The sequence below is a fragment of the Sander vitreus genome, chromosome 24 (genome assembly GCF_031162955.1).
Source record: "Sander vitreus isolate 19-12246 chromosome 24, sanVit1, whole genome shotgun sequence".
NCBI classification, from domain to species: domain Eukaryota; kingdom Metazoa; phylum Chordata; class Actinopteri; order Perciformes; family Percidae; genus Sander; species Sander vitreus.
This window is the reverse complement of record NC_135878.1, coordinates 9,840,895-9,868,310: the sequence shown is the minus strand read 5'-3', so window position 1 is coordinate 9,868,310 and position 27,416 is coordinate 9,840,895. Positions and strand designations below refer to the sequence as shown.

General features: G+C 43.5%; 1 protein-coding gene across 1 annotated transcript in view; it reads right to left on the bottom strand.

The window, feature by feature from the left end:
* Positions 1-427: 427 nt before the first annotated feature.
* LOC144512999 (receptor tyrosine-protein kinase erbB-4-like) overlaps positions 428-27,416 on the bottom strand; it is a 252,836-nt gene continuing 225,847 nt past the window's right edge. The window contains exons 21-27 of the mRNA XM_078244041.1: positions 13,809-13,964; positions 10,627-10,702; positions 10,309-10,455; positions 5,709-5,806; positions 4,632-4,802; positions 2,742-3,027; positions 428-1,793 (exon numbers count right to left, since the gene is read on the bottom strand). Coding sequence (XP_078100167.1) covers positions 958-1,793; positions 2,742-3,027; positions 4,632-4,802; positions 5,709-5,806; positions 10,309-10,455; positions 10,627-10,702; positions 13,809-13,964 — 1,770 coding nt within the window. The 3' untranslated portion in view covers positions 428-957. The remainder of the gene's footprint in view (positions 1,794-2,741; positions 3,028-4,631; positions 4,803-5,708; positions 5,807-10,308; positions 10,456-10,626; positions 10,703-13,808; positions 13,965-27,416) is intronic.

Genomic DNA, 27,416 nt, shown 5'->3' with positions numbered 1-27,416 from the left:
GGGAAAACCAGTGTATAAAAATCCATCTTCTCAGCACTGAAACCAGTGTTTATAAAATAGTTTACAGTGTATTTTTTTGTTTTTGATCAGTTTTTCCAAGACAGCAGTCAACCAAAAACAACTAAACAGCGGTCCATACTACAAATGTGAAAGGAGGGATCACTGTAGTTCTGGCAATCACAGTATCACAGTTACAGTAGAAAGATGAGATGAGTTTCACATATGTGATGGTAAACTTGAGAATGTTCATTATAATCCTATAGGCAAAAGAATGAATATGATTGATGAGCTTTCAGTGCTCCATCTTTTACGTTACTGGAAGTCTTGCATTAAACCCTTTCAGTCATTTATCCTCCATATTTTCCCTCACTCTATAAGGTCATTCACAAAACAAGTCATCTTGACATCTAACAGACTATTTGCGCAGTCTGGTTGCTTATTTCAGAAACCTTTAGAAACATATTCAACATTCATCCTCTGACCTTTATGTTGGAAAAATAATAAAACATATTGTTCCTTTCATGAATTGGACACCACAGTGGCTGGCAGTGAGTTCAGGTCCCATAAGCTGAATCCATCTTCTTTGACGCCATTGTGTTCTGCCTCGCCGGGACAACAACATACGCGCCCTGCTATGCGACAGTCATGTGTCTGTTGTATGCCAAAAACTACCGTAACCTTCACATTTTCAGTGACATAGAGTCTCTATCTACAGGACATAAATGGACTGGATTGGATATAGTAAAGGTGCGGGAGTTTGAGTTGGGTCTGCCTGGCTCAGTTCGGTCCACATTGCTCTGATGTCGCTACAGCTACAGCAGATGGCACGTTATTTGGAAAGAGTTGGGGACTCTGGTTGTGGCCGCTCCCCTCTGTGTGGAACAGTGAAACCGGAGAGGATGTCTGGGTTGCTGGAGGCTAGAGTCTGATTGGGGAACTTTTGTCAAGTGAAACGATTTAGACCACAGTGTTCCGCTGCCGGTAGGGTGGAGGTGGCAAGACGGTGCCAGATTTCAGGGAAAACTCAGACATGTATTCAGGGTTTTCAGCTACCGCAGGCCGTATGTGTCCATTCTGCTTATAGAAGAGCTTGGCGTTGGTGGAACTGCCCTGGGCGCCGTCAGGGACCGCCTGGTTAGACGATTTGGGAGGCAAGCTGTGCTGCCAGTATTCTGGATTGTCAAAGGTTACCTTCAGCTTTTTCCCGCTGACTTTACCTGACGTCTGTCCGTGCTTCAGCAGGCTAGTGCTGGCTGGGTGCGTGGTAGCATGGATCTGATATGCTGGCAGGCTGCCGTGCCCAATGGTGGCCGAAGTGGACAGGGCACCTGACTGGCACACCTGGGCTTGGGCAGTAGTTCCTGTTTGGCTCTGGCTGACGGAGCCGCCACCTGGATTGCCAGGTTGTCCTGCAGGTTTGATGGTGTGGTGGGCATGGAGGATGTGGGTCGGTGGGCCGTGGTGGCAAGGCATGCCAGATGGAGAGGGTTGGGCCGTGGGGAGGGGGTAGTGAGGCAGGCTGGCCTGGATAGTAAGCGGAAGGTGGGAGCCCGAAGAGGGGATGGAGGAAGAGGGCTGGGTGGGTAGGGGCAGACCATTTCTCCTCAGGGCTTCCAGGCCCAGCTCCGCAGGGCTGTGGAAGGTGTTGAGGTATAGGGGCTCGTTGATGTACTCATCCTCTCCTTTGGGCTGGCTGTTGGGTGTGCTGTGGTAGCCCGGGTTATCCAAGGCATGGATCTCACCGTTCTTACGTCGCGATACAAATGGGTTTTCCTCAATGGGATTGAGATATTCTGTAGCACAGATTAGAAAAGGGAGGGAAGACAACAAGAGATAAAAGAGTTTATGAGAGAACAAGACAGACAAACAAAAGAGCCATAGAAATCAAATCAAGAGAGAAGTAAACAAAAGAAATTGAAGAGAGGAAGAGAAAGCGATAACTCGCTAATGAGGGGAAAAGATGGAGATGATAATGGTGATAATGGCAGCCACTCAGGATCAGACGGGCAAGATGCCAGCAGTTCTTTGGCACTGCAAACTCCATCTGCCAGGGGTGAAAATGCCAGCAAATGACCCTCTTCACTGCTTCCAAGCGCTATAATAGTGGGGTGCGAAATCTATTGATTTTGCCCACTCTTACGCTCCTTGACATTGCATCAGATGCATTTTGCTGCAGGCTTTGTTATATTTTGAGCTGCTCAAAAATCAAAGACGGTAGTGCAAGAGCAGGGCTGACGCACAGAAATATTATCAAAGGCAAAACATGACATACACAGTTGACGGATACTGGGTAGGAATTTTAATCAATGGAATTAAATGAAATGGCAAAATGACAGGCAGAATATACTACAAAAGATTTACTCTGTGAATGAGCAAAGAGATGAACAGGCAACAGGTACACTAGGCTCGAATTCGTAGTACATACAGGATGCACTTGTTTTACATTTAAATTGTGTTTCTGTTTGTGGAACATCACAGAAGATTGTGGTGTAGTTAATCTATGTGCAACTTTGATTTATATGAAATTAATTTAATGAGGTAACGTTATTTCAAAGTTTAGTATTATCTACACTACGCTGTGGATTAAATTCAACTCCTAAAATGCAGTTGGGCATCATTACAACAATAATTTCTACCTGTATTTATTCTTAGCCTTTCCAAAACTCTTGATCACTTGTTAGTTTGTTACCTGGAAAATTAACCGGACTTCACTGGGTTTTTTTTGGTTACAATTAGAGTACCTGAGGAGCTCTTGTCCTTCATGGGTGTCATGTATCCGTCCTCATCAGTGTCCCCTCTGGGCGCCCTCTCCCCCAAGAAGATGGTGGGGTCAGCGCTGTACCTCTGGCCCCCACTGTCCTCTCCCCCGGCCTGGCTCAGGCTCGTCTTGTGCAGGCTCCCGTTACAGCGTTGGTCTTCCAGGGCCGGACCTGGTCCACCTGTGGCGTCCTGGTTCACGCAGGCTTGGGCACCTGCCACAGAGGCCTCTGCAGGGTTTGGACCACCATCTCGATAGCCAAACTGGTTCTGAGGCAAAGAGTGGGTTGTGGATAGAGACAATAAAACATGCTTTCTGATGTTACTGAGCAAACTGTCGTTTGATTTTCTTTGTTCTAAACCCCTTGAGAAAACTTTGATGCATGTTTTGTATGACACTGTGCAGCTATTTGGTGATAAAAGAGCTGTAACAACATTGTTTAACAAACTAAATATGTCTATTGTTCAATTGAACCACAACAAATTCACACACAGTGCGAATGCCAAAAGTCATAAAGCTGGAATCAGTTTAAGCCAGTTGTATGCCACCTGCGGCAATGTACGTGGGACTTTTGACCCGTGTAGCTGCCAAAAAAGTTCTGACAGTGTAGTCATCAGCGTTAAGGGAATGTGAAGGGCAGCCAGGCAGAGCTAAGATTCAGTCACCTGAACCTCAAAAAAGAACAGAAAACCCCACAAGAAAATACAAAACATGACACGTGAGGCAAAGGGCTTCTTGTGGTGCTGCGTTGGCTTGCCGTAGGCTATTTAACCCAGGCCTACTCCTCGAGACTCTTGCCAACTTCTAGCGCTACAGCAGCAATTACAGGAAGCAGAGCTACAGAACGCAACGGAGGAAAAAAAAAAAGAAAACGTCCTGAGGTTATATCTGTTCAACTACTCCCATTGTCATCCCTCCATTGCAATCAACTTCCCCCTCCTCCAAACTTCTCTGTTCATCCCTTGTTCAAAGCCAGTCATTATCCGCTCTTCTTTTGAAGTACGAGCGTGAGAGCAAATCAGCCCAGATTAGATAACCGTCTGTATTGGACAGCGTCTGCGGTGGCACAACCTGAATAACTAACTTCCCGTGGCAAAGTCAGCCAGCCGACAAGTTACTTTCCATGTGTGGGCATGCAGGGGCTTTTGACTGTATTATCAAAGGAGTTTCAGTTCATGATAGTGGTGCTGACCTTGAACACGCACAACACTGGATGGATTACTGTGTTGTGTGTTTTCTTTGGGGGTACGCATGGGCTCGTTAAGGAACAAAAAAATAGGCAAACGGATAGGTCACGGGGGTACAGGTGGATAAGATGCGGAGCCGTGGGCCAGGGGCATGTAGTGAATGCTGCAGAGCAAACAGCCGAGCCTGCGCTCATTGTCTATTAGTAAACGGCTCTGGCATTTTAAGAAAGCGCCTGTTATTTGCTTATGGAGCTCTGAGTAATGAAACCTGGGGCCTGGGGAGCTAGCGCATAAAGAGCCCAGGTTTAAGCCACACACGCTAGGATGGAAATGATGGAGGTGAGCCATTAGGAGAGGAAAATCATCAGCGTATTGTAAGTTCTTAACCACCTTGAGCACTTATAGAGGACAGTGAGTTGGGCAGTTTTTGGCCAGAAAGAAATGAAAACAGTATGTTTTGCGGCTAAAGTTAAATCAGTAGACTTGAAAGAGTTTTATAAGAAGATATAATGTGTTATTATATTAAAATAGTCAATTCAAGCTGTATGTTTATGCTTAGACCCTTTAAAATGTCCTTTTAAAGGATGGTGACACATTTTTCAAACTATTTTAGGACTACAGCTTAATTAGTGAAAAAAAAAAAAAAAATCTGCATATATTTTTGTGTCCTGAAGCAGTGTCCTTACTCTGTTGGAGTCAACGCGAGGCCTGGTTGTGTATGACGGAGGAGCCATGTTAAAACCCCGAGGCACCAGATACTCGTCAGCATCCATGAAGTCGTCCAGGTCCTCCTCGTCCAGAAGGCTCTGGAAGAACTTGCTGTCATTGGGGCTGGGAAGCTTCATGCGGTCATCTCCCTAAACAGTACACAAGTGACACAATTTAGTGTGATTCATTTCTTTTAACGGACGGTATTTAGTCTATTCAATTCAATTCAGCATCAAATCATAACAAGAGTTATCTCAAGACACTTTACAGATAGAGTAGGTCTAGACCACACTCTATAATTTACAAAGATCCAACAATTCCAGTAATTCCCCCAAGAGCAAGCATTTAGTGGCGAGGAAAAACTTCATTTTAGGCAGAAACCTCAGACAGACCCAGGCTCTTGGTAGGTGGTGTCTGACGGTGCCAGTTGGGGGTGTGATGAACAGTGGCAATAATAGTCATAATAAAGATAATGGAACTATGACTAGAAATAGTAGTTGTAGAAGTTCGTGGCGTAGCAGGGCACTGCAAGGTGTTACAGGGTGTAGCAGGACGTAGCAGGGCACTGCAGTCTATGACCATTACGTTCCTTTTCTGGGATTGCTCTGGTGCCGCTGGAGATTCCGCGGGATGTCGCTCTTTTCGCCTGGATGTCCATTACCTTCTGCTTTCTGTGTGTTGTTATTCTAAACTCTGGTGGATTTCTGAGGTCTGTGGTTAACTGCTCCTCAGATCTCTGCAGGGTAAATCCAGACAGCTAGCTAGACTATCTGTCCAATCAGAGTTTTTTGCTGCACGACTAAAACAACTTTTGAACGTACACATGTTCCACAAAAACAAGTTCCTTCCCGAGGCTATCTAGCAGCGGCACCGGGGCTCTGTCCCATCCCAGAATGCTGTGTGGACTAGCCGGACCCTCCTCCGCAGCACTGTGGAGGAAGGTCTGGCAAAGCGAGACTAACTGCAGTTATAATCAAAAATGACGCACAAAATATATCAGATGATTACATTTTCATAAAACTATACTATAACATTTAAACGCCTTCCAAACACACCTGGATGACCAGGTATCGCTGGGGGTCACGGGCCATTCTGCAGAACTCAGCAGCCAGCTCCTTGAACTTCGGCCTGCTGTCTGCGTCAATCATCCAGCCTGGGGGAAAGAAAGAGAAAAATGGAGCAGGGGGGAGGGGGGTGGGGGGGGATTAAGGATTTGTATAAGGGCATGCATGTTTGTGTTATCCACAACACTGACAAAGACAGTTAAGTAGAACTGCTACTTGCAGTTGGATTCAGCTGTGTCACTGCCATTCTTCTGTGTGCTGAATAAAATAATAACCCAATATATATTTACATTTCAAGCCCAATAAATGTGAGATAAATAACTGGCACATTACAGTATACAATTGGGAGAATTAGGAGACAATGAAAACATGTGCCGGTACTGCAGATGTAACACATTTCTTAGCTATGTGTACTGTATTTATCTTGTTAAGTTTGTTGTATGCAAATAAAAGTTCTGTAGAAAATACCAAGAAAACCCTGAACAAGCAAGTACGGTGTTCACATTTGAAGGGCTAAGTGCCTTGCCCAAGGGCAACTCCAATGTAGTTTTTAAGGTACTGTAGAGGAAAGAGTTTTTTTCTATTTATAGCTCCAGACTACCTTTCTCTCCCTGAGGCCACAGCTGCAGAAGACTGACAACACAGAAGACTCCTGCTGGTGATGTAAAAGGCCAGGTTGTCTCTCAGCTCAGATTAGACAGAAATGCAAATGGAGGTGCTAATTTCAGTGTCAGCACTGCATATTCTACAACAATTATGTATGTCTAAAAGTGGGGCCTGGGCGCCTCTAGCCATCCTAGAGGGAGGTTCCACGGAACACCTGGAGAATATAATTGCTTTATTACACTTTATTTCACACTTAGTGGCTACCACAGTGACAAGCAGAGCTGAAGATCTTTGCCTGAACCCGACGGGACCCGATGGGTTCGGTCTTAATTTCTATCATTTTACATGGGCTCGGGTTTGTGCTCCGGTTGCGCGGTAAATGAGCGGTCAGGTGATGCGTTTCGATTAGAGCGAAAATGGATGCTGAGGAGGTGAAACGGAGGCTGGCCTCAGGAGGACTTTATTTCTTTGCTCCAACTTCCAAGTGGTCTGTAGCCTAAGGTAGTCATGAATAAATGATGTTAAAGCATTTATAAATGACTCATTCTTGACAAAAAGCAGGAGAGCTGTGTGCGTGCGCAAATTTGAATAATGTCGGGCTGTAAACGGGTTCGGGCTTTTAAAAAGCTGTCAATCAAAATGTACTTGTCGGGCTCAAGCCGAATTCTGTCGGGCTCGGGCCTAACTTTTAAGGCCCGATTACAGCTCTAGTGACAAGAAATAATAGTTTATCCTCACTACATTTATGCAACTTTTCAAATCAGAGTCTGTGGTCTAATGTACGTTTCCTTCTGTCGATCTGAAGCTATGAAGCTCTCCTAAAAAATCATTTTGCCTGCCTTTCTTTGCTCAGTTCATCTTATATCCACTTCTAGTGCCCCACACAGACACATTACCTAAATGAGGTGCAATCACTTCAGCAGCAATCAAACTCTATTTCATCTTTATTGTGGTGGCGCCGAGGCGGCAGGGCACGCAGTGTGACAGCACACCAAATCACAAACAACGGCTCTCAGTCAACATGTAATTAGAATTAATGCGGCCAATTGCTGAGCTTGCTTCTGGCTTTCGATGGAGCGGTGTGACCCTCCTGCTAGTTACACTCAGTGTTTCGGCTAAGTCTGATCGCCGCTGTGGCGCTCAGCTGACGTCTCTCGACTTTTGTGTGTGTGTGTGTGTGTTGTGGGGGTGATGTGTTTTTCAGGGTGCTGTAGCATTGCAGTGTGACTGAGGAGATTTTAAAACCTGTAGAGAGGATAAGGTGCTTAGCAATAGACTGGATAAAAGTGAAAATGCAACATATGATGTATATCAGATGCCTGCCCTCAAGAATCGCCCCTCTGCGACCAATAACGTTTTTATTTAACTGAATTAAAGATAAAATAAACCAGGACTATGTGGGAGCTGCTTGGTAAGGGAATATTAGGTATAAGGTAATAATTATGGGAATCCCTTTCCCTTTCCCTAGCATTTATAATATAATTGTCCAGACATTTTACATAGCACATAAAATGTATTCTCCTCCTCCTGTTATTAGGCTAAATGGCTGCAGGGCTTTCATGATGGCTTCTCTGCTGTCAAAAGTCATTGGCAGGAGTTTTACATTTGGAAAAAGAACAATTAGATAATATGACATTTTGGTCGGGGTAACATTTCTTGTCATGGGAATATGTTTTGATATCGAGCTCCAAACTGGATCACATTGTTCTCTTTCAACACATTTGGCATTTGAAGCACTCACTGCGGTTGTCTTCATCCCTAGCGAATCAGTGCTGCTCCACTAGAATAAGTTTGAATTCATAGAGCTACAAGCCGCAAATAATAAGAAGTATATTCATAGCGCAGATACAATATTTGTCGAACAAAAAAAAAGGTAGATAATTTTAAAAAAGAACTGAGAACTATGATGGCAGAGGAAAAAAAAGTCAGTGGGGAAAAGTTGATGTGAGGTCATTTTTATGAGATTTTTCAGCCACCACTAGAAGACAGGGAGTGACAGAAAAGGGTGGAGTGGGGTGGAGCAATGACCAGACTGGTGTATGGAAAAAAAGACTAGCCAAGCAGCCGATATCTGGCAGATCTCATAGCATGGATTGGCATGTATGTCTGGACTGTTTCCTGGAAATATGGGAGGGTGGATCCGTCCGCAGCCATGTACAGCAGAACCAGGGTTCTGAATCCAGCTAGGAGAAGGAGTACAAGATGGGAGAATTTGGGGAGGATGAAGAAAAGGCGGGTTTTTGGACGGTTGTACGAGCTGGAGGGAGAGTTGGGGTACGTTGGCCTGTGAGGGAGGTGTGATAGTCCAGATGGAGGATGACACAAACACGGATGTGGGCAGAGTCCCTGGCTGAGGATACGCCTGCATGTTGCAGACCATAAACCAGTATCTCATCAGTTTCACAACAACATCTCTTTCTCTGAATTTATTCAGATTATTATTATTATTTTTTTTTCCCATCTCTCCTCTTTACAAACCAACTTTTCTTCCAGCCTTGAATCGAAGCCCCTGAGCTCAGATAACACCTTATCAGACGAATATTAAAAATATGAACCCCTTTTATTAAACTACAGCTCATCTGTGACACTGAGTTGGAGCGGTGCATAAACATGATTTACAAAATAAGATCATATGCTGCACAACACTTGCTGAGTTGGAGTGCTGCTCTGCAACACTGTCTTTAAAGCTGCCACATGTGGCTGAGGCAATTATGGTTACAAATGTGTGATATGTTGCAAGACAAGCTTTTTTATTTCACTGATGATTCTTTTTAATTTACAAATTATTTGATGGTGCATTCTAGGAATGCACAATTTGGTGTATATGTACCCTGAGCTAAAAGTGAACATTGGGCGCCCGGATAGCTCAGTTGGTAGAGCGGGCGCCCATATATAGAGGTTTACTCCTCGACGCAGCGGGCCCGGTATCGACTCCGACCAGCGGCCCTTTGCTGCATGTCATTCCCCCTCTCTCTCCCCTTTCATTTCTTCAGCTGTCCTGTCAATAAAGGCCTAAAAATGCCCAAAAAATAATCTTGAAAAAAACATTACACATCTGGTCATTAGAGTTTAGATTCTCTGCCCGAGGCCGAGCCCGAACTGGACCCGGGCCGATGTTTTACGCCGCTATGATCGGGCCGGGCCCTTGATCAAGAATTTGTGTTTTTTTAATCATTACTTTATTAGGCTTATTCGGTGGGCAGCAAGCTATGCCTCTCCAGCTTCTCCCGTAGCTCTGGGTGTAGGCTATGTCCTGCACTGACTTGAGTGTGAGGTAAACTGTGCTACATCGTGTTTCCCCCATCTGCAGCACTGTTGTCGGCCAGTGCGTCAGCATGCATACCGTGGCGAAGGACAGTATTAATTAGGTGATGGAGACAAGAAAGTCTCCCATATGGTTCCAGGGCTTTGATTATGTTGCTGCCTTGATCTGTTACCCTCACTATTCGGCTGAGGGAGCTAGGGGTCGAGTTGTTTTGTTTTTTTACGTTTCTTCATTCGGATCCTATTTGCGATCCATTCCATTCTGAATAAACAAACAGCGCAGTTTACATGCTTCGTCCTTGTTGCATTACCGGTATTTATTAAGATAATTCTAAACAGATTTCTGTAGTTCAAACAACTCGGAATTGTAGTTGAGAACGTCAGTTATAACGGCCCACGTATTAAAAAAATTGTCGGGTTTAAATCGGGCTCGGGCTCATAATTACAGTTAATGTTTCGGGCCGTGCTCGGACACAATGTGCACAGGCTCGGGTGGGGGCTTGAGTTTTTGGGCCCGATCTAAGCTCTACTGGTCATTAAATCTATAAATATTTCTCTCAGTTAAAGGAACAGTTTGAGGTTTTGGGAAATAGGTTTATTTGCCTTCTTGCCGAGAGTTCGATTAGAAAATGGATACCACTCTGTCATCCTATAAACCATATTTTGCATACACATCTTGTTTGTGAGTGTACTGTATGTATGCGTGATTGAGTTTCCTCACATTTGACCATGACCATGTAGACATCTATTGTGCAAATGGGTGGCTGGGGCAGACGCTCCCCTTTCTCCAGAATATCTGGGATTTCTCGCGTGGGAATGCCGTCGTATGGTTTGCCTCCGAATGTCATCAGCTCCCAAATGGTCACTCCTGTAGGATAAGAGGGGAGGGGGGGGGGGCGGGCGTCAAGATAAGCAGAACAATAAAGGGGTCGAAAATGCAAATAAAGGATTTCAGGACTTCTTTCCTTCCCACAAGCATGAGCAGAACAAACATTGACGTCCACACATACGGATGACCAATAATACATTTACCACCCACCATAACTCCACACGTCACTCTGATGGGTGAACTTCCTGTAGTGGATGCATTCAAGAGCCATCCATTTAATGGGCATCTGAGGAGAGATGGATAAACACATAAAGATACTGGATCTTTGATGAAACAGACCAAAAAAGAAGAAGCTCATTAGCACATCTATCATATCTATTTACCCCTGAATTGGTAAATTCATAATATTTCCATTATGTGTATTATCCATCTTATGTTTTGTTCAGCAGCTTCCCTATCGTTTAATCCAGCGTTTGTGAGATATTGGGAAATTGACCATATTTTGCTTCGCTCAATACTACTCAAGTACCGTGATTGCTTATCTTCAGTCTATCCCAGGGATCATCAATATTGAGCACGCTTTTTAAGATACTGCATGTAAATGAGAATGTATTGGCCAATTTTTTACACTATCTCAATAGCCTGTAGGTTTACAGCAGACAGTGCGTGAAATCGTAATAAGAACGGGCCCTTCGAAATTCCTGACAAGGACAAAGCCACACATCACCTTATCCTAACTGCCGTAAAATTTACATATTGGCTGTACAGTGTGTTCACATATGTGAACGCACATATGCACACACATGTTCACGATCGGTCATTTGAAATACAGCCCCTCCTTTCATGTGGGAGCCTGACACACACACGCTTGCTATTCAGGGAAATGAACAAGAAGAAGGGAAATTAAATGCGTCAGGTTGGAAACGGCTACGGCGCCTCCACTTTCATCTCTGATGTATCTCTCATGGCGCATCTATTTTTATGGCGTGCATGTCTAACTGCTGACAACAGCTCTCATTTATCAATGCATCAGAGAATCGCCACATGGAGCCAATCACTCAGATGGTTGCATCAAACTACAATATCTTTCATTTGCCACAGGTAACAGCTTAAATTCAAGATGCAGTGGCTACCGTCAGGCCTCCAGATGAATAGATGCAGCAATGAACAAGCCAATGTAATAAAGGGAGTTGATCACGCCAATTTGCATAGTGCGCCTTAAGCGAAGGAAAGAGAAGGGGCTTCTGATTAATGTAGACTGGGTCCCCAAACAAAACAAACTGATTGGAACTGTGGCTGCATTATTTGTTTGGATGAAGTGCTTTAAAATTGTACTTCACCAGACTGACCAAAAATGTTTTAGATCTCCACATCAATATAACATAGGAAAAAGCTAAATTTCTTCTTTTTCTTTCCTTTTTTTTGGAAACAAGAAAATGACAACATCAGCTGACATCTGGTAAGTGGAACCAACACAGCCCGATTATTCAGTAGGGTTGGATATCGTTTGGATTTTTACAATTGCGATGCCGAACCGGTACTTTTAAAACGATTCTGATTCCTAAACCGATTCTTGTAAGTGTAATATGTTTACTAGCGATCACGTGCTGTGAATGGTTACTATGCTTTTACGTCCGTTTTGGTGAGCCCAGAGGGAAAATATGGCATTTTAAAAGTATCCTACATTTACAGTAGCTAGCCAACGGTAGACTAAAGAGAGAGTGTGATATTTTTACGTTCGTTTTGGAGCGACAGAGGGAAAATATTTCAGTCGACACATTAAGTGGAACAGAAATGAGGAACCAAAATTTGCGTTCTAATCCGGTCCGATTCCTACCGGTTGTGTAGGTTTCGGTACCCAACCCTAACAACATCAGCTAACATCTGGTAAGCAGAACCAACACAGCCCGATTATTCCGTTTTCTCTGTTCGGTCCCCTTTTGCTCTCCATTATCACCTCTACTGTGTTTGAATACAGCCACACTTATGATTTAGTTGTTGTCATTTGCACATTTTTCCATTTCTGTTGCCAGACCAGTGAGCGAGCAGAAAATAGTGATTTAATCTGAGGTTACACATGCTGCCTGTTAACCAAGGCGAAAAAACTATTCCTGCTCTACTGCCCTGAGATGTCGGTTAAATCACTATTTAATTTCCGCACAGTACACATAAATAAAACATTATACTGGGGTTGGCTGTATGGACATCAAAAAGAGTGATTACAAAGGAAGCTAGACGTGTGGATTCTTAACTGTTACTGCTACACAGTGTCTGAGCAGGTAGAAAAGAAGATGCTTTTTCAAATTTAGCTGGCTTAGTGTAGACATACTCTTGAGGCTGTGTGCAATGAAGAATACACATTTGAATAAGAGTAAAAGAGGATAAAGAAAGGATAAAGATGAAACACAAAAGATTGTAAATGCAAGTGTCTCAAGTATTAAAAAGCAAATGTATATTGGCCGTGGTGTGAAGGTGGGCTGTGTGACTTTTCAGTGTATAAAAATGTGAAATGCACACAGCTGTAAGGCAAACTATACTATGACATGTTGTATACATGCAAACGTGCAGGGCAATGGTGAGGATTTTTTTGTTATACTGCTTGTGATGCAATGCAATGTTTGTGTAGTTGCATCTTTAAAAGAATTTACTAACGACAAAAATGTCTTTATTTTTGACATTTTATATAATTCACACTTAAAGGATTCATAAATAGTATAATATTGAATTACCACCATTAGCTGAAGCCTTATTTACTATTTTAATACAAACCGCCTGAGGGATCGAAGGTCACGGGCATCGAATGTTGGTTTTCGGCCTTGACGCTTACGTGCAGAGATTTCTCCAGATTCCCTGAATCTTTTGTAGATCTTATCGACTGTAGATGATGAAATCCCTAAATTGTACGTTGAGAAACATCTTTTAAACTCTTGGGACTATTTGCTCACGCAGTTGAATACAACGTGGTGAACCTCGCCCCATCCTTGCTTGTGAACGACTGAGCCTTTTGGTGATACTCCTTTAATAGCCAATCATGCCACTCACCGATCTCCAATTAACCTGTTCACCTGTGGAATGTTCCAAACAGGTGTTTTGTGAGCATTCCCCAACTTTGGAATTGGGGTTTGTATAATACAATTTGAATTAAGATGCACATACAGTAGATGCTACATAGCTGCACACACATTCAGAGACACACAAATACTTTTGGCCCTGGAGCATAACAACCTTCCCTGGCCACCATCACTGACCTTTTGTTTTATTACTTGTTGTTTGCACTGTTTACTACGTATGTATACCATTTTTATGCACGGAGTCCTGTGTGTTAAACCGCTCTCAGCCAGGTAAGTAGTGTACACACACAAAAACATGCTCACGCCTCCACTTACACCAACCTTGCCCCCGTCTGCGTTGTACTCCTTCTCGTCAGCATCTAGCAGCCGCGCCAGGCCGAAGTCCGTGATCTTAATGTGATTGGGCGACTTCACCAGCACGTTCCGGGCTGCCAGGTCCCTGTGGACCAGCCTCCTCTCCTCCAGGTACATCATCCCCTGATAGAGACAAAACAAATGTGAGATGACTATGAATCTTCTGATGATGAAGCTGTTTATAATTTCCTATTCCATGATCGGAGCAGTCTGAGACCGTTGACGCGTTGAATGTCAGCCTAACATAAAATTATTGTCATAACTGTCATCAATAACCACACACCCACGCAGACATCTAGAGTCAATCTTTCACTCTTATTATACCTCACGACTCTCGGAGACAGAGAATCTTTGACAGCTTGAATAGCATTGCAGAGATGTAAAAAAAAAAATACGTCACAAAACAGCTTCCCATATCCCAATGCCAGAGTACAGAACAGAAAAAACTTCAAGGTTTCTGATATACAGTTACCTGACATCACGTCCAGTGGTGGAAGATCCTTTACTTAATTAAAAGTACTAATACCACACTGTAAAATACTCTGTTACAAGTGAAAGTCCTGCAGTGATAATGTTCCTTAAGTAAAAGTATGTAAGTATCATCAGGAAACTGTACTTAAAGTATTAAAAGTAAAATTACTCAATGCAGAAAAATCCTCACATTTTAGAAACAGGTAACGATCCAAACAGTTCTGTCAAGTGTTTAATCAGCTAATCATTTCAGCTGTACTTGTAGGCCTGTATATTGTTGGGTGGTTTCATTTATAATAAAACATCATATTTTATAAACTGCATGTGTTTTGTTTGCAAAAATCTTAATTTGTAAAGTAACTAAAGCTGCCAGATGAATGTAGTGGAGTAAAAAGTACAATATTTCTCTCTGAAATGTAGCGGAGTAGAAGTAGATAGTGGCATGAAAAGAAAAGACTCAATTACATGTACTTAGAATTTGTACGTGGAGTAAAAGTACAGATGAAACATATATTTGAAAACACTTCTGTAGATACTAAAGTAATTTAATATTCATGCAGCTATCTTTCAGGAGCGTATTTCTCTCCACTGTTACTGGACCAAGTAGCTGGTACAACTAGAAGATAAAACAGGCACTGGCTGTGTTGGCAGTGTGTCTTAAAGTATGTAACATCAATATCTACTTCTTGTACCATGTCCAACTCCAGTGTAATCTTGTTCAGTCATAACTGAGATTGTGTCTCTGACATGTCTCCACCGTGTCCTCTGTAATTGTTGAATTTTCAAGATGGCTAGGCAGGGAGAACAATAGATGTCCTTCCAATTTGTTAACGTTGATTATGACCACCCCGATGAGCAATGCAAGTAACGGGAAAAAGAACGAAGCCTTGAGCGGACCGAATGGCAACTTTGCTTTGCAGCCTTAATTTGGTGCTCAATGGGCTGGATGGAGCAAGGACTGTTGACAGTCGCATAAAAACCTATTTGCAGCCATGTGAGCGTGCTCACACACAAAGATGTACCTCATCATAAAACCCACTCAATAGCTCACAGGCACACAAACACACACACGCCACCTTTTATTCCCCCCCACAAAGACACAGAAGCACACACAGGTTTCATCACGCCCTCATGGGCACAAATACACTCCCTTGAAACACGTACACACTCCTCTCGGTCTTCTGTGCTCTGAGCTGAACAAAACAGCCAGATGAGCAGGCAGGCAGACAAGCAAGGCTGGGCCAATTGAAGTGTATTAGACTGGATGTTAAACAAGTGGATGCCACTTTGCAGGTGGATCAATACAAACACCTTGATGAGGAGGGAGGCAGTCATTGTACTCTGCAGACGATGAAAAATTTAGAGCAAGGCCCACGCCTCCGCTGGCGCGCGAGAGAGTCATTGTTCATGTGAAATACTTACGGTGAAAATACTATATATGTCTGTGTGTGTGTGTGTGCACATATCGAGGCACACTGTGTTGAAATGCTCGTCGGACAAATGTGAGGAGAAATGGATAGCCACGACGTCTGGCTCGCCCGCCGGCTGAGCGCTCATCCATCATCTGCAGGCTTCACAGAGACAGAAGCGTAGACACACACGTGCTGACAAAGACCATCCGGAGACCACCTATGCTCTAAAGCAAGACATATTTCACTGAACATACTGGGTGACTCTGGCAATATTTCTATCTGTCAGACTGTCTGCATGTCTCCCACTCTCTTCCTCTTTTATCTACCAGTTTGGGCCACGTCCTACTTCCCTACCCTGTGCCCTTCTTTTTGATAAAGTAGCCCCTGTGCCTCTTTTTTTTCCGCCAATATGAAGCCAATTGTGCTGGGACAAGGCCCAAAACACCCCCCTTTAACTGAAAGTGTATTTAAAATAGATTACTTCTCGGGCAGGTGAACAATAACAATGCTGATTACAGTAAGCCTGAAGATGGCTGTGCCACGCAATATTTATCCCCGATGTCAACGTCGGGAGGAATTAGGAATCAATGGCCCACATAGTCCATTAATAAACTTCGACTTAAAGTGACAGGGCAGTGAGGGGAGGCCACCGCACTGACAAAGGGAATGTACAGCAGCTCAAGGAGCCAATTAATTTTCAGCCTCTCTGGGCGGTAAACACCAGCGTCCCAGTGGAGGATGTGGGGGCAGCTGGGGTTTCAGGCCGAGAGGGTCCCGCTGACTGTGCCGCTTTAACGCTGCTTGAGCGTTACAATCCCCAGAGTCCTGAAGTCCTTAGAAATAGAAGTGGAATTGGATAATTTGTCATTACATAACTTGCATATTGTAGATCATACAGGAACTTGCAGAGGAAGTAATTACACCTGCCATGTTTGGAAAACAACATGTTCAAATTCTCCTTCCCTTTTTTATGCTCTGGAGCCACACACAATATAACCAATATGTGTGTGATTGACAAGTAGAGCTGGCCCCTGTCATCTCTTGTAGAGCTTCCCCTGATTGGTTGTAGGGTTCCGTTTATTACTGAAACTAATGCCTGGTCTTTGAGGTGAAATTGTTCAAACGCCAGTTGTTAACTGCAAGTTAGCAACAACAGCTTGAATGAATTGTGAAGTACTTGCCTGTCAGCGCGAAAGGCAACATCACTTTGTGAGTGCTTTGTCACTTTTCTGTGCAGAAAGAAAAGCCATCTGCCTCGGAGAAAGAGCTACATTTGGAGCTGTGCACCACTCAAGACTTTCCCCTGATCTACTGCACTTAAAGTTCAAAGCATAAGTTCACGGCTTACCTTTAAAAAAAGTGTTTGTTGATGGAGGTAAAATGCATAATGTCTAAACCTCTTTTAGTTTCAAAATACTTCAAATAAAACAAACTCACATTCATGTGAACGTGTATACCTGTATGCACAAGGGGAATATTTATTGACATAACTTTGAGTTTATTTATGGAAGTTGACAGCACAAATTAATAAAACACATGATTTCCCATGGGTTAAAAAAGCCAGAATTAGCCAAAAGGCTATTTTTCATCTGTAGTCCCCTGCCTTCGATGTTAAAAAAGGCTTATACTAAAGCTATAACTTGTGTCAAATTTCGTTTAGAAAGTCTGCAGGTTTGCAGACACTAACAATCTGCACAAAGGCTCCTAAAGTTCAAGTCAGAGCCCTTAAGCACTTGCTGAACTTGCAGCGAGACAGACCTAAGCCTTTGGGGACTCAACAGAAGTGCATCATCACCGTGAGACCGCACGATGCAATTGCAAGATACAACCTCACGAAAGTGACTCGGAGCAGAAAAAATGAGGCAGCACCAAGCATGCAAAGATTTCAAAGGCATCCGATTACTCAGAATTTTTCAAGTAATGGAAGCAAAACCTTTGCTTTTTGAATGAAGGATTGGCAGGTTGTGGGAAAGGAAAATTCAATGGTATGATTCTATTAACAACCCCCAAATTAAATCATATCTTGAAACTCACAAACAACAAAACGGCACATATCCACTTTGGAGAAAAGGGACATGTTAGAATGAATCCTTTCCGTTTATATTCTGTCACAAACCGTGTCGTTTAATTTGGATTGTAGCTTTAGCTGTCTCGTTGTGGAACATAATGTCAATGTCAATGTTAACGTTAGGAGCAACAGCTTTGAATACATTCGTCCAGTTCAGGGAAGGCCTCCATTTCCCAAAATAAAACACGTACTTGAACCCTGTATGAAAGGTCCCTGAGAACGTTTCCCAGCTCTCACAGCACACAGAGAGCTTTGTAAGCCACATGCTACAGTGGAGCATTAAGGTTAAGGACCAAGCAGCGCTGGTGCACATCTAAAATGACACTGGGGTGCGTTTTAAGCCCTCAGAGCTCAAGTGCTTCTAAAGTAGTTTAAAAAAAATTAAACTTTTTTTTTTAAACATTGAACTTTATGTAACTTCTAAAAAGCTGTTTAGGTAAGACGTTTGCAAGAGTCAGAGTGTGCTTGAGGACAAGCCAGCATCACTGGCACCCATTAGCTATTAACTAGTTGTGCAGCCTCTCTTGTGCTTTTTGTACAATTTAGAAATCTGGTTTCGGTTGGCAGCGGGAAGTGATCACGCCATTGACCAACAAAAACCTGGTCTAAAGTCAATAACGCGGCATTTCATTGTTATTTTAACAGCAAATTAGTAAAATGCGCTTAGGCTTATGAACAGCGTGCACACACTATGCTTGTTACACACACACACAGGGAAGCGCAGCAGCACACAAACACGCAAAAGATTACAAATAAAAATATTAGGGTGCAAATCCGCCATCATAATAGCAATGCGCCAAGGTGCAAACGAGCCTGGTTTTTAAAGGGAATGGGAGACGACACTCTGATTGGTTTAGTGCACGTTACGCCCAAAACACACCTATGAATTAATGAAGTACACTAAGTACAACCCTTTTTTCCACCGTCAAACTAGTAAAAGTGGATTTGGACTTTATTTTCGAGTATAAATAAAGGTTGAATGAATGAATGAATTTCACCACCGCGATACCCATCTTCACATCAAGCTCATATGTTCACTTTCCTCATATTATACGTCATTATTATATGTCATGCGTTTCAGAGTTCAGTCAAATGACCCGTGAGTGGATGCGGCTTGTTGGGAGTAGTTACTCTCTATCCTTGTCTGACCCAACACGGTCTACCAAGCAAAATAAAATCTCAGTTTTAAACAACACTGAAGGTCTGTTTTTCATCTCTGCAGAATCCTGAATTGTTTACACTTTTCTTAGGCATGCAACAGACCAGATCACGACTGGTCTGTAACCCATTAGCCCCTTCTCTTTAGCAGGAAGAAAAAAAGAGGACTGAAGATCTGAGTCTTCAGTAATGGAGGACAACAAGAGAGAGGGAGAGAAAGATGCTGTGGAATAAAAGATGCTGGGTATGAAAGGAAAGCAGTTGGAAGGTAAGTGGAGAAAGAGGAAGATGGACATGATGCAGTACAGCAGGTCATAAATTCAACTCAGCAGATCCAATATTTGTCTGAGATATTACCAACATGAGCTATACACCAACATGATATAGTTTATTTAGCACAACTTTTCTTTTTTTTTGAGGAAGCAGTGGGAACCATCAGTGGTTAAATTGTTTTAATGATACAACTCTACAAACGCTTGCGCCTTATCCATGAGCTACAGTTTATTTGGGAATTCATGTCAAGAGACGATGGGGGGAAAAAAGGCAGCATGCTGAGGTTCTTACAGGAACCAGAAGGTGAGGTGCCTGCTTCCAGAGGGAGCGATAAGAGCACCGCATGTGGTGCACCCCTCCATCTCCTGCCGAAACCACGCCGCCCCCACAGAATGGGCGCAGAGGCGGCAACAATTTGAGCAATATGGCACTGTCCGCACACCGGGAACTGGGACCAGTGCGATAAGGAGCGTGCACAATGGGCCTGCTCAGGTGGCGCAGGTGGTCGTCTGTCATGCGCTGTGTGCTGCGCGGGAGATAGAATGGAAGGCATTCCCACCGAGCTGGCAGTCTCTAAGAAACCTCTGTGTGTTGTGTGTGTGTGTGTGTGTGTGTGTGTGTGTGTGTGTGTGAGAGAGATAGAAGGAGCGAGAAGAAACTAGTCAATGTGCCTCTCTTTAATCATGTGTGTATTCACACAAACTTTATTCAGAACAATGTTATGAATTCATTTCTAAAGCACTTTAAGGCTAGGTTCAGCGCGGAGCAATTTTGCAAAAAAAGCACGGCAGGAAAAAAAAGAAGGGAGTTTAGATAATTTGCTAAGGTAGTGTACTGTCTGGAATTATCTCCGCGGAAAACCATAAGCTCCAAAATGCGTCACCGGATGGTTTGCATGGTTAATGAACGATGCAGGTGAATGTGACATATAAAACGACAGCTCAGTGGTGGCGCAGCAGTCGGGATGCAGGCCCCATTTACTTCGCATTCAGCCATTGTGGAACCACAGTGCATGGAAAAAATGCATCTATCAACCTACCTGAGTGTTACACGAGTGCGTGTGCATCTGTGTGCACCTGTGAGTGTGTGTACACAGTGTGAGATAATGCAAGAGAGGGTGAAATTCCCCGGGTGGGAGTGGAGTCTGAGAACTTATCGGTGCTGGGTGTCTTCTGGCTTCCTTTCTTAATTGCCTCCACCTCAAGAGAGGGAAACAAATGTAGAATCATCTAAGCTCTGTCGCCATGATCTCAACTCCCCTGCGGGACAGAAAGATCCTTCCAAAATGTCACTGTGCAGGCAATGAAAGACCGCTGCTGGCAAATTTACATGAGCAAATGTCAATAACTCTGTGGCCGCAGCGGTGGAATTAGACAGGGGGGAAACGGCAACTTTTTGATCAGTGAGAATCATTTCCGCTCTTCTCATTAACGATGGCAATATAAAGTTGCAATTCCTTAAAGTTATCCCAAATCAAAACAGCACTTCTTGCTATCAAGTCAATTAGCTGCAACAAAAGATGACATTTGCAGCGATGTGGCTAAATGTCCTTGCTGGGTGTAACGCGTTCCAAGCATCTATTAACAGCGCTCAATTGGGATCCTGTGAAGTTCGAGATGGCCTATGGGCAGCCGTGAGGACAGAAATGATGGGTTACATCGACAGCTCAGCAGCATCCAAGTTCGACAGGTGACACAAACAGAGAAGAGAAAGTTAGGAATCAAGAGTGGGAAGGAAGAAAATAAAGACGCTAAAAGGACATCTGATCCTTATTTTAATCAACTGAGCACCAGGCTGTACACTCCACCTTCACACTGATGCCTATGACTTTTTAGCTACTTGCTGTGACACTGAGAGGTTATAATTTTTAAAATCGCAGCGGATAATTATCATGGTGAGAAGCCATCGACTTGATTCGACCTGCCCACTGGCTACTTCTGATAGACAGGGACAACATGAGTGCTTTTACAAATCATATGCATTCAAAGGCATTATTGCATACGCGTGGGGACACAAACGAGTATTATTTCCCTCCCTCGCTTAATCTTGTTTGTTTATAATACGGCTACTATTATCAAGAAAATGAAAAACTCGATTGCATGAAATTCATTTGTACCGGAAAATGACATTTGTAGGACTAGATAGTGGAAGAAGAGGAGTTTCATGCAGTGAGCAGATTTCAGAAACCTGGTTGCAGGAGAATCCCGAATTTCACACGTGTCTAATGAGCCTCGGCTTCAGGCGTCATGAGTAATGGGTGTGTAGGGAGAGGTGACCGATCCAATCACGCCTTCTTACCTAGTGGATCTGGCAGTCGAATCCCTCCCCTTATGCATCCTTGAGCACTGCTGATCCTTACAGATAATTAGAAAGACCCGAGGGGCTTAGCACTCCGCCGCCCGCTCTCATCACCTCACACTCTTCCTCCTCAGTCTCCCTCCACCCTGTGTTCTCGTTTTGTTGCATCAGCAGGGACATCAACATACTCCTGGGGACTGGTCCGTGTGTGTGTGTGTGTGTGTGTGTGTGTGTGTGTGTGTGTGTGTGTACGGGAAGAATTTGTGAATGCGAGTTAGGAAGGGGAAAACTGCTCAGGGTGCACATCAGTTCGTTTAGTTTAGTGTCGGATAGGTGGATTGTTTGGTAATCATGGCGTGATGTGCTTCCCAACAAGATCCGAGATGCAAAGAATTGTGAGACTGCATTATTAATAAAGCCCCTGGTAAATGCAGTGCTGCACATGGATCACTAACATATATCCTGCTGACAGTACTATAAATTCACTACAACGTAGTATGATGTGTTTTAGTAGAAAATACTGACTGGAATAAAATAAACTGTATGTATACTGAACACATCAATCATTCACTATAAATCATTGTTGCTTGCCATTTTAAAGCATTTTCAGACAGTTCGTTATATGCACAAGTGAAGTATGTACAATATCCAAAAATACTGAGTTGGGATTTCCAAAATCAAGGATGAACTTTGATGCTATATTCTTGTTTTTATAGCTGCAACAAAAGTTTTCATCCATTTTAAGTGACAGAAATTATAGATATAATGAAAAGTAAAAACTAACGTAAGCTAAAAGCTTAATTCATGTGGATCCAAAATGGAACCAAACTTATGCCCCCCAAAAGTGCATTACACCTGAAGTGACTTTGCATATTTGAGGAGGTAATTTGGCCAAAAGTGTTATTAAGTGCTTAACTGCCACATAGCCATCACATTTTTGCACAAAAAAACAAAACATGCAAGAATGAAATCCCCCTTTCAATACCATGGATATAGTGCCACTCGGCCAGTAATGCCAAAACACGTATTAATGAACGGGAGTGATTTAACCACGACTTTTATCCTAAACTTAACTAGTCGTTTCGCATGATGCTCAATTTTTCTAGCTAAACTCCACTACCACGGCCCCTGAAAGGACCGTCATCTGGCGGTGCCTGTAGCCGGCTCACAGTCACCTATTAGCGGCTAAAACAACTGCCGCTGGTAGACGGTGTCCCGGAGCTCTGTAGAGGCTAAATACAACCAGCAACTGTTGCTTGGATGTTATTGTTCTATGGCACTATGTGTTCACGTTACAGCGCTTTACTTAGTTTAAATACTTCCATTTTAGGTATATAATATACGGTCTGTTGGTGACGTAGCATTGATCACTTTGAAGGGGGGGGGGGGGGATACATTTTGTCCCCACCTGGGATAAAAATAATTCAGCTGAGGAAGGGATATGTAGACCAGAATGTGGGAAATCCTGAGAATACACATGATCAACCTGCCAATGATAAATACGCTGAGGTGAAAACATGTATCACCTCCAGGCTGCATTGCGTTTTCTCATCAACCGTTAACAGGAGTTTGAATGGACGTTGTTGACAGGAGTCATGCAACTCTTAAGTAATTTCCCTTTCAGTGCATAGCAGAATGTGCTCTTAATTGCTCCTGCCATAGCACCTTATATTCACACCTAAAGGATGGCAGCACACACTGATATCTGGTATCTACAGTATGTTGTTTTGAAATGAATTCACCGTATTCTTCTGTGAGATCTTTCATTATGTAAATATATACAATCACTACTGGTCTTCTTGCAAGCATAATGCATGTACGCCGGACTCTTCTAAGATGCCTGATTAGTATCTCTTGGGGTTTTCTGAGCATGCCAATGGTGTGTCTTTAGGAGGCCCTGCCAGGCCGTTGGCTATAGTATTTTTAACGGGGGATAAGTAGAGGCTCTCATGAGGTGTGAGGGCAATCTACACAAGACAAAAGCAGGGAGCAATGTGTTCGAGAAAGAAAAAAAAATCCATGGGGTACCACAAGGAGCATGAAGAGAGGGACCAAAGTGATGTTTACACAGAAAAGCCCACTGATCTGATGCCATGTTTCAGGACCACATGTCCATAAAGTTGATCTGGTTGACATCGCTCCTTTTATTGAGATGCAATGACATGATAGACACAAGAGCACGGGAGAGGAAGGTGTTTTGATTCAAAGCAAAGACTGGAATCCATCCTCCACTGAGGGAGGGAAAGATGAAGGATATGTGCGAGGGGGGGGGGGGGGAAGAGAGCGTTAAGTCTTGGCTAATGAGTACGGGCGAGATGTGTTTGCTCAGCACAGAGCAGGGAAGAGAATGACACAGAGGGCTCCACACTAAGCTTGACCAGATTGGATCTTCTGCCATCAGGTGGCATCTCCAGGGAGCCACCGCAGGATGCAAATCTAAACACACACACACCCCGTTGTGGAAGCGTATACACATCTGTGCGTCCACACAAGAATATTAACGCAAGAATGCACACATATGGGGGCCAAAGATCGGGAGCCAAATTTAAAAGGTCCCCAGATTTTACTTTTCCATTCCCTGACTAAGCAGTGGGGGAGATGTCTGCTGATTTGACTGGAAAAAGAAGTGTGTGTGTGAGTGTGTTTATGTGAGAGTGTGCATGGATTAGTTTACTATACACATAGCTGAAAGCATACTGTAGATTTAAATGATCATGCCATTACTTGTGCACATGTGCTTCCATGCATATTTTATACGTACTACAGTATTAAGCTTACCTTGGAGAAATTATCTGAGGTCAATGCCCAGTACTATCATTGACACTGTCAATCCGAAAAGAAAAAAAACACCGTCCAGGTCCGCCATGACAGCAGAGCTCTACTCTAACTGGAGGGTTTCCCTGCAGGGCATGTTGTGCTAATGTCAGTCCACAAGTTTGCCAGTGGGTATGTTTATAGGAACTGCTCTACTCCATCACTGCTCACAAACCTAATAGCTGAATGTGATACAACCACCCGTCAAGCAGCCATCCCACCTCCATCCCCCCAAAAACCAATCAAGACCCTCACCCAGCCCAGGCTTCACTGCCAAAGCCAATCATTTCACCGGCAGGACAGCGACCTGCCGAATCTACTCTACCTTTATTATACTGAGCCTGAGGAGAGAGACTGTGAAGGGAAGACAGAGAGAGAGAGAACGTGAGAGGAGAGGGGAGCAAAATTAAAAGAGTCCCGTAGCCCCGCATGCACTCTTCCGATCCCATATTTAATTCAGTGATTGATTTGTTCATTAAAATACATCCCAAACCTAATTATTCCATTAATAATCCAAAAGCTAACAGAAAAAATACTCTGTATATGTGTGTGTGAGAGGGTGAGCGAGAGAAATAGAGAGGGAGAGAGAGAGAATCAGTTAGTGAGTGATAAAGAGAAGATGGGAGACAAGAGGGAGATGCAGAGAGAGACAGAATGCGAGAACGAGGTCATTTTTTTGCACTGAGAAATTCCTAGTTTTCCACAACGACACACATTTGCACAAGCACACAAGCGCGCACACACACACAGTCACTTGAGGATATGTAGCCTGGAGTGGGTCATGACTCATGTAGAAGGAGATGTAGGGCAAAATTTGACCTCCGCTAAACCGAGCACATGGCCACCATGGAAACAGAGAAATGGGCAGATTTGTAAAAGCAAAGGCTATGCAGCTGTTTATGAGTGGAAGGAGGAAAGGAAAGGGAAGAATAAGACAGAAAGGGAAGAAAAGAGAAGAAGAGGAAAGGAAACAAAATGAAAGGGAAAGAAAGGAAGTTAAACAAGAGGAGGAAAAGGACATGAAAAATGAGGAAAGGAAAAGAAACAAAGAAAAGGAAAGAAGGGGAATAAAAGGGAAGGACAGTAGAGCAAAGAAGAGGTAAGGAGAGGATGCAACACATGAGGAAATGAAATAAAGGACCGTACAAGAACAGAACGATGGGAAAGTAGAAGAATAGAAAGGAGAGATCGAGACTAATAAATTAGAGGCCATTCACACAGATCTAAAGAGACCTCTGTGTGTGTCCTGTATAATGTGTGTAAGTGGATGTGTGTGCCGTTATGTGAGCGTCAGTCATTGTGTGTGTGTGTGGCAGTGGGAGTGGGGCAGCCCTGAGTGTGGCTGGAGATTAATGGGGGCCATTATCTCAATGCCCAAAACACTCAGTGATGAAGAGTCACTGCCTGGCGACAGGCCTCGGCCAATCAATTTGCGGCGCAGCGGTCACCTGCCTGGGTCAGAGCCCACATACGGCTGGCGTTTGTGCTGTTGTTGTGGCGATGGTGGGGGGGATTGGCAAATTGCCACAACGTTATGGTGAAATAGATAAGTAGAGTTTCTCTCCGCCTGGTTTGTATGGTTTGGCAGCGAGCATGGACAATGAATGCCAGTTCCGGGAAATTACTAAGTGCATTTACTCAAGTACTATTTTAAGGTACTTCAGTATTTTCATTTTCTGCTACTCCATAGTTCTATGGCACTTTGTGATATACTGTACTGTGGAGCGATGATTGGAAGGTTTCCCTCGTCTTTCTATTGAATATGATACTATGGAGTGCAATTATTAACAGCAATGTAATGATGTTTGCATTCTTTGATTCACGGTGTAATGCAGAGCGATGATCATGACAAGGAGAGGGTTTCTCTGTGTTTACAGTCACTGAAAACGCTGAAATTGCTTGATGTTTCCCTAACTATCAACTATTCACTCGCACAAAACTTTGTAAGAGGAAACACATGCAACCCAAGCTGAATTATTCGGAATAATGAATAAAGATACAGCCAGGCTAGCTGTTTCCCCCGTTTCCAGCCTCTGTGCTAAGTTAAGCTAACTGGTTGCTGCCTCTCGCTTCATATTGAACAGAGATATGAGACCGGTATCAATCTTCTCATCAAACTTTCTGCAAGTAGGCAAAAAAGCCCAATTCTCACCTATTCCTTTAAGTAAAGAACCTCAAAACTTCTACTACTGGTACTCGTAATACTATAAGGTCCTTTTGATTTATGTATCCACTACGTCCTATGGCCCTCAGCATGCTGTAAAGATCCCTTTTCCCACTCTTTTTTCTCTCTCCCTCTCTGCTATTTAATACCTTCTCCCCCTACCTCCCTCCTCTCTGTCCTTAGTTCTTAACAACTACTTTTTTTAAAGTCTGTTTTCGGAAGAATGCCGTTTCTCCTGGAGGACAGTTTCCCCATCATTACCTTGAGTGGGCAAAGATCACTCAGAGAAGAGGGCTCAGCGTTATTTATTCAGCTCACATGCCCAAACACACACGGGAATGTGCTCAGATGCACACCGAGACACATATACGCACACATAAAAGGAAAGACACATTAACTCGTGGAGACACTACAGAGAACGTCTGTCTTTTTGTGGCTTGGAAAATATCTCGGGGCTATGTGATGAAGGAGCTGTGAGGAGGATCGACGAGGCTAATATAAAAGAGAAAAAACAAGATATCTGGCTTTAATGCTGTGACTGAGCATGTGTGCTCAGGTTGTGTGGCCTGGGAAACACATGCTGTTAAATAGACTTGCTGCTGTAAGTGGGAACACATACCTTTATCAGTAAGAAGTAGAATCAAATGTATCCATTGGCAGTTTGGTGTAGTTTTGCTTAGCGTTTTTTAGCCATAGCGACATGGCTCAAGGGATGGCCGGTTTGTCCGTCCACCACTTTGGTCCAGCCATGCTGAAACCATTAAAAATCCTAAGCGATGTGTCTCAATTTATAGTCTCTGGAGTAAGGTCTTGCTACACCACAGATATATTCTGGGACAGGAGGAAAAAACGCTCTGGGTTGATTGCATTTCTTTAAAACCAATCACAATCGTCTTGGGCGCAGCGACGGTGGCTCT